General features: G+C 45.4%; 1 protein-coding gene across 3 annotated transcripts; it reads right to left on the reverse strand.

The window, feature by feature from the left end:
• Window positions 1-2,971: 2,971 nt before the first annotated feature.
• Window positions 2,972-7,097, reverse strand: LOC122646672 (bHLH transcription factor RHL1-like). Of its 3 annotated transcripts, none has more exons than XM_043840263.1 (8): window positions 6,925-7,097; window positions 6,038-6,715; window positions 5,855-5,944; window positions 5,599-5,745; window positions 5,290-5,355; window positions 4,059-4,124; window positions 3,822-3,890; window positions 2,972-3,391 (listed from the first exon to the last, which is right to left on the reverse strand). In XM_043840263.1, exons 2-8 carry the CDS (start codon window positions 6,689-6,691, stop codon window positions 2,990-2,992), a joined length of 1,494 nt encoding a protein of 497 aa, XP_043696198.1. In that variant the 5' UTR covers window positions 6,692-6,715; window positions 6,925-7,097; the 3' UTR covers window positions 2,972-2,989. The 3 variants fall into 3 exon arrangements, with proteins under 3 accessions (XP_043696198.1, XP_043696196.1, XP_043696197.1); XM_043840261.1 differs by having other exon boundaries at window positions 5,855-5,953; window positions 6,925-7,095; XM_043840262.1 differs by having other exon boundaries at window positions 5,855-5,953; window positions 6,038-6,724; window positions 6,921-7,095.
• Between the last annotated feature and the right edge of the window lie 309 nt (window positions 7,098-7,406).

Raw genomic sequence — 7,406 nt, forward strand, 5'->3', positions numbered from 1 at the left:
CAAGTGGTCCGCAGCGAACATTGGGGGACCGTAGCAAAGAAAAATTGATCCATCCAATACTTCACCGAACTGGTGATCCCCTTGAAGAACTCAAAGTCTGAAAAAGGTCCCTTGAGGATACGACGGACAAAATGATAGCACCCACCATCCCCCTTCCTCAACAAATAGAAGTGCGAGAACAGGGGAACGGTGGCAGCACATCCCATCCGGGCAAAGAATACATAGAAGCCCAAGATAACCCTCCAAGAGTTGGACAATATCTGCCTGGGGGTAAGGTGCTAGTGGTCTAAGACCAACTCGACAAAGTGAGAAATGGGGAAACGAAGGCCATAGGCGAAGAAAACTTGGTAAAGACAGATCTCATCCGCCCGATGTGAGAAGGCACGATCATTGGGCCCAGGGACGCAAAGAACGACCTTAGAAGATATGTGGAACTCCTGGCGAAGGGATGCCAGGTCTGAGGCGGTCAAGACACTAGAAAATTGAGCTAACTAACAGGGTCAACAACAGGAGGCGTCGCCCTAGAGGTACTAGGGACCCCTGCTAGGGCTAGAGTCACCAAAGGCTCCCTCCTCCTCATTGCTGGCAATAGCTCCGGGAGAAGGCAATGGGGGGAGAGTATCCACAGAAGAAAATGACCTTGAAGAAGGCCCATTCGTAGACCCCATCACAACAGTGGCGGAGTCAGATTCGCTAGACGACATGAACAAGGGCGAGGAAGGCTACTTACTTGGGCGGTACTCCCCCAAACGTCAAGCCGCCGACCCAGGAGAGTGGAAAGCGAGCTGCAACGACCAACAAACGGACTCAAAAGGAAAGGTACCATAAAAAAAAAAAAAAACAAATATATTCTATGAGACGTACTAGAGAGGGTGAACAACACCAACAGGCGCCAATAGGCACGGATGGGTGCCAACGGTCGTGAACGAGCACGGACAGGCGCAGACAACACCAATTGGCGCGGAAGGCATGGAAGGGCTTGGACGATCCCCAATGGGCGCGAAGCACGGATGGCTGTGAACGACCCCAATGGGTGCAAACGACGCCAATGGGCGTGGACCACAGACGGGTGTAGTCGATTGCCAAGGGGTACCGACTGGCGCAGAAGGCACGGACGAGCGCTGACGACCCCCAATGGCGCAGATAACCCAGACGAGCGTGGACGATCGCCAAGGGATGCTAACAGGCGCGGAAGGCACGAACGGGCTCGGACAACGCCAATGGGTACGGAGCACAGATGGGAGCGACGACGCCAATGGGCGTGGACCACAGACAGGCGCAAAGCACGAACGGGCGCAGACGACTCCAATGGGCACGGAGCACAGACGGGTGCGACGACGCCAATGGGCGCGGACCACAGACAAGCGTAAAGCACGGACTGGAGTGGACGACGCCAATGAGAGTGGAGCACAGACAGGCCCGGACGATCGCCAAGGGGCGTCGATAGGCGCGGAAGGCACGAATGGGTACAGAAGACCCCCAATGGGCGCCAATGGGCGTATAGCACGGATGGGCGCGGACGACACCGCCGAACGCAGATAACGGAGACGGGTGCGGATGATCGCCAAGGGATGCCGACAGGCGCGGAAGGCACGAACGGGAGCAGACGATCCCCAATGGGCGCCAACAGGCGTGGGCGCGGGCGGCACGGATAGGCGAAAATGGGTGCAAATGGGTGCAGATAAGCACCGGACGGGCGCGGATGACGTTGACAGGCGCGAGACCACGAGATTGACGGGCGTGAGGCATGAGACAGGCAAAGAAGGGCGCTAGGCGACACGGACGCAAGGAAGCGACAAGCTCGTGGCTGGGACCGCGGACATGATCAAGATCAAGAGTAAGCAACGCTAAGTAGGTCAAGACTGGGCAAGCTACCAAGTAGACCAAGGGCTAATGGCCAAGAAAATGAGAGACTAGAAGAAAGCAAGGAGGCAAGAAAGAGGCCACACTGTTTATTGTGATCCAAGGGCAAACACTTGGAGGGCACAAGAAATAGTGGCCCAGTTCAAAACAAAGGAGAAAGGCTTCAAAAGCAAAAGCAAAAAAGCAAGAGACGAGTAACCCTAATACCAAATGCTTCCAATTGTGGTGAAGTTGGCTCTCGCAAGTCGCATGCGTTGTGTACCCATAGGCTGTTCCTTTCCTTACTCCCACTAAGTTTTTTCCTTCCTTATTGGTAAGTAAATTTTCGATTCGCGTGCCTTCTTCTCTTCCCCTCCCCTCACTTACCTAGGACGGCGAGGGGTATTGGCAGTGACAGTGTACGGCTGACTCAGTGGTTGTCTCTCCTTTTAAGTCTTACTGTCCCTTTTGCGTTCGTCCATTTCTCCCCCCTTTTCTTTCCTTTTTTTGGTGGTGTTTCTTCTTTGGTGCCTGTGGCTGCTTCCCCCTTCGTTTCTCTGCTTCCTATTTTGGTTCGCCTGTTTTGTCACCAGTGGTGACGCCTTGCTGGTGGAGCTGTGCTTTCTGTGGCGGCCTGTGTGCGTGGTTTGCCATCCCATTGTGGGTGACAACGTGGTTTTAGGGTTTTGCTCGCTGTTTTGGAGCGTCCCTTTGTTGTTTTTACTCACTGTTTTGCTGTGTTACCTGCCTCCCTGATTTCGTTGTCTGTTTCTTCTCAGGCTCTGATCCTCTATGACGACGAGGGCTTCCAGTTCCCGGTCTGATTCTCGCCATCGTTTTAGATCATCTCGGCCTAACTTTCATTTCGTAGATGGCCATTCTCCACATTTTGCTACCTGGGAATCCAAGATTCACCGCAGCCTCTCCCTTACCCAGAGAATGATATAGAAAAGGAAAAATGATACAAAAATAAGACGTGACAAAGATGCTGGTTTCGGTTCGGCTATTGGTTGGCTGATGGTGTAGTTAGCTCTAGCCAAGTCTAAGCAAATATGGCGTCAAACACCAAGATAGAAAGAGACCTCCTTATTCCCCTAGACTTGACTGCCTTGGCGTCTCTTTTCTCTTTTTCGTTCATATTCTTCCGTCACGGCTTGGACACAGACGTGGCGTCTTTGACGGACGTGTCAAAGCCGCCGTTACCCATGCTGGCTGACTGGACAGTCAACACCGACATGCTCGGTGACGGAGGGCCGTCAGCATTAGAGGACACTAGAGGATTGTTGTTGTTGGGATGGGGGTGTGGAGTGGATGAGCCACTCGGAGGGTTTCTAGAGTGACAAGAGGCAGTGGAAATGGCTGTGGCGAGAGAGATGGGCATGAGGCAAAGACCCTTCCCTTGCAGGTATTGCATAGCGGACCCCATGTCTTCTTCCATCAGCTTCGCCACCTGATGCTCCGTTACAGATATGCTGTCGTTTGATGATGGTGCCGTTTGATTACCGTTACTGCTCCGTCCAAGTCCACCACCAATTCCTCCTCCACTGGCCTGGAAGGAAAGAATGTGTACGTATGTAAGTGAAAATACTTAAAAGAAAAGTGGAGAGCAACAAAACAAAAATAAAAGGACAAGATAGGACAGGACGGATCATCTCGGGGTGTAGGGGTATATTTGGAATCAAGAAATTAATCAGGCACGCGTGCAGACAATCTCGTTGTCGTTTTGAATTTTTTTCCATTCCTTTTCTAACTTTCAAACTTAAAATAATGTTCTCGTAGTCTAAAGTCCTATAACACCATCACCACAAATACCACTACCACCAACAAAACTCCATTTGTGTCCCTTTCTGATGATAATTATATTCCATTTTTTTTTTAAAGAAATTAGAAGTTTAATTCTTTGTTTCTTATTCTTCTTCGTTGTTGTTGTTGTTGTTGTTGTTGTTGGTGTAATAGTTATTATAATTGTTGGAACTTACATCTGAGGACATATCGGCCACCAGGGGAGCAACCGCTGCTGCACCGCCCAATCTGCTCATGCTCAGAACCTGAGGAAGAAAATTGGAATCAAACTCAGAGAATCCCATAAATCCGAATCAAAGAAACAAATTTGTTGGAGAGAATTCGTTTTCTGAACTAATTACACAAGCGCAACCACATATGAAGAGAGAATCAGAGATAGATAATGGATTAAAAGAAGGTTTGAAGATAATTGCCTTGACTTGGAGCTGCAGGAATTTAACATAGTCGATGATCTCGTCAAGCATGGAAGCCTTGTCGGTCTGTCACTCCACCACCATTATTAGAAGAACAGAAACGTCAGTCAAAAGACCGATGAGATCATAAAGAAATAGAAAATAGCCATAGAGACGTCTCTACCTTTCAGAATCGACACATTGCCCCATCTTTCCCCCGGTGTCAACTAAGAATAAATGCACCTTTTTTACCCTTTTCTTTTGTAATAGGGGCTTCTTTTCCCATTAAATATTAACCCCCCAAAAAAAAAGCTGATAATTAGGATCAAAGATAAGTCAATGGATTGACGTTAAATGACAATATAACCCTCCTCTCGTTCCTCTCCTCAATGCCTTTCAGAAGTCATCAGATCACCATGAAATATAGAAAGACTTGTTCATTTATTAAAAGGGTATTTTTGTAGGTTTATCATTTCTCGGGTTTCCTATCCCCCTAAGGGTGTCAAAACTAAACCGAAATCATTTATCGAAACTGAATCGAACTGTTTAAATCGAAATCAACAAACCGTTTAGTTAAATAGTCTAGTTATAGTTTTTGAAATAACACCGTTTATTTAATCGGTTTGATTCAATTTTGGTTGATTAATCCAACGATTTCAAATAGTGTAATCCAATTAAAATCGATTATAATCAAACTGCCTAACCGTTTAAAAACTTTTAAAAAAAATTTCTTATAAACAAAAAGTCAAAATTAACAAGTAACAACTACTAAGCAGTCATGTTTTTTCATTAATGATTTCCTTTTTTCAAAAAAAAAACTAATAACTTAATAAGTAATAAGTAATAAATATTAACTAATAACTAATATTAATTAATAAAGTAGAAAATATGTCTAGAACCGTTTAACCAAAACTGTGTAAAATCGTATAGAACCATTTAACTGAAATCATTTGAAAACCGTTTAATCGAAACCGTTTACCAAACGGTCCAGGTTTTGATTATGAGACTACTAAACAGTCGAGTTATAGTTTCTACCCTCAAGCAGTCAAAATTGAACTGAACCGAACCATTTAACCGTAACCGGACCATTTAACACCCCTATATCCCCTGCCCAAGAATGTATATTATTTAAATTTTTAAACAGTAAACCCTTTTCTTTTTCTCTGTTTCCCAAAATTTCTCCTTAAACCAATTTTGTTCGAAATTTTGTTCAGAAAGGAAAACACAAAGAGGGTTAGAGAGAGACAGAGACCTTGTTGGCATTGGGTACAAGTTCTTGCAGAGACTTCATTCTTTCTGCAATTCTTTCCCTCCGCAACTGTCAAAAGGAAACAATTTCATCAATAGAAAAGGAATAGAAATCTAGAAGAATAGAAGAACCCAAGAATAACAATTAACAAAACCGCCCAGAATCCCAGAACGCCCCCACTTTTCTGCTTGCCTCCATTTTCTATTCAATAAACAATAATAAACATTTACATAATTTATAGTTCTATATTTTCGTAAATGTTCAGAGAGAGAGTCTAGAGAGAATGGAAAAGGGGAGGATCGATTAGCTTACTCTTTCAGCGATGCTGTGAGGATCAGTGGCCTGACCTCTCCTAGCCCTAACCCTCTGCCTTGGTTGAGCCTGACCACCTGAAGCCGGGGCAGCTTGATTCATCCCAGTCGATGGAGCACCGTAGCTTTGGTTCGAAATGGAACCGCTCTGATGCAATTACAATTACAACCAAAGAATGAGAAACATTGATGAAATCTGTAAAATTTTACCACAAATTAAACCAAATTGTAAATGAACAAGACGAAGAAATAACCACCTGAGGATGGTGGAAATGCTGTTGGTTCCCTGTTTGAACCGTCCGAGCCAGAGATCCGGTGAAGCCATTGTATAGAGCTTGAACTGAACCCTCCCCAGTCTGAAAATTAAAACGAAATTTAATCACAAAATTCTTTGATTTAAATTCAAGCGAATATTTAATTTTTTGATTTGATGGACTAACGGGAGATTTGAAGGAACCGTCGACAACATCTTCGCGAGATCGATCAAGAATGAGTCGAGAATCTGAGGAATCAGCACTTCCTAGGGTTAATGGAAGCGGAAGAAGACCGTGCTCGCCGCCGGGAGCTGCGGTCGGCGATCTAGTCAAGCCACCGCCACCTACGCCTCTCGAGAGGAGCAGATGTTGCTGAAGCATCATCGATTTGCCAGTCGGAGAATTACCGCTTATCTGATGCTGTCTCAACCGAGACGCCAGCATAGTCGACTCGTCGAAAGAGTAGTGAAGATTTTCGGTCTGCGAACCCGACTGGTCCTCTGAAGGCTTGTTAGTCGAACCGCCGATTGGGATGTTGAAGAGCTTCTGGTTGCCACCGTTACTGGTGGCCGCGGCGGTGGCGTTAGGGTTTTGAGGGTTAAGGTCCCAAGAGGATTTGTTCCCAGGGAGCTCAGGCCAGGAAGGGATATTAGACAGCATTTGCTCGAGGAAATCATCCTGAGAAGGGTGTTCATAGTGAGAGCCCTGAACCTGATGCATCAGAGGGTTTGGGATCCGCTGCTGTTGACCGTTCTGAAGCTCTGGAACTGGGATTTGAGACGGATTCAAGCTTGCCGTTATGGAAGTCATCCCTTGCATTTCTCTGCTGCAAGGCTGCATGGATTTTTAACTTCTCTCTGCAACTTCAGCAAAGTCTACGACTGTGAGTAAATTGAGGGAGACCTAGATCCCCTGATCTGTTGATCTGTAAGACTAAGAGAAAAGGGGACTTAAACTCATCTAAGTTTGAGAGATACAGGTTTTGGTTTTGAATTTCCATCAAAACGCATAGAAAAGCATATATAAAAGAGAAGTGAAGAAGAAGAAGAAGAAATGGGGACTTAAACTCACCTAACTTTGAAACGCAGGTCTTTCCAATTTCAGTAAATCTCAGAATTTAAAACCGAAACTGTGCTCATAAGAGTCCGTTCTTTTTATCTCACTTGAAACGAGGAAGAGAAAGAGAGAGATGATGGCATTTCATCTCTCGCCATTTTTATAGGGTTTCGGATCCTATCGTTCTCTTCGATACCCCTAATAAATTCCAAAAGCAAACTTCTTGGTTTCGCTTCGCGTCGCTCTTCATTAAATACTCTTTCTTTCTCTGTCTGATTCACTGATTCTCTCTCTCTTTCCTCATCGATTTCAATGACTCAGAGTCGTCTCAGGTTAACCAGTATGTTGACCCTACTATGGTTAACTTTACTACTTGGTCGGCCGGTCTGGTTAGGGTTCGCTTTCAGGAATTTGAATTACCAAACTATCCTCCATCATCATTCATTTTAAATAATCCACAATTTAATTAGTAATTTAATTGTTTGCTGTTGTTAAAATC

The sequence above is a fragment of the Telopea speciosissima genome, chromosome 11 (genome assembly GCF_018873765.1).
Source record: "Telopea speciosissima isolate NSW1024214 ecotype Mountain lineage chromosome 11, Tspe_v1, whole genome shotgun sequence".
NCBI lineage: Eukaryota > Viridiplantae > Streptophyta > Magnoliopsida > Proteales > Proteaceae > Telopea > Telopea speciosissima.

What these genes read in the sequence shown, in the direction of transcription:
- LOC122646672 (XM_043840261.1), bottom strand. Translation starts at nt 6,691, where the DNA reads ATGCAGCCTTGCAGCAGAGAAATGCAAGGGATGACTTCCATAACGGCA. An exon ending in AGCATTTCCACCATCCTCAG is followed by an intron (nt 5,746 to 5,854) that starts GTGGTTATTTCT and finishes TAATTGCATCAG; the next exon opens with AGCGGTTCCATTTCGAACCA. An exon ending in TGGCCGATATGTCCTCAGAT is followed by an intron (nt 3,392 to 3,821) that starts GTAAGTTCCAAC and finishes CTTTCCTTCCAG; the next exon opens with GCCAGTGGAGGAGGAATTGG.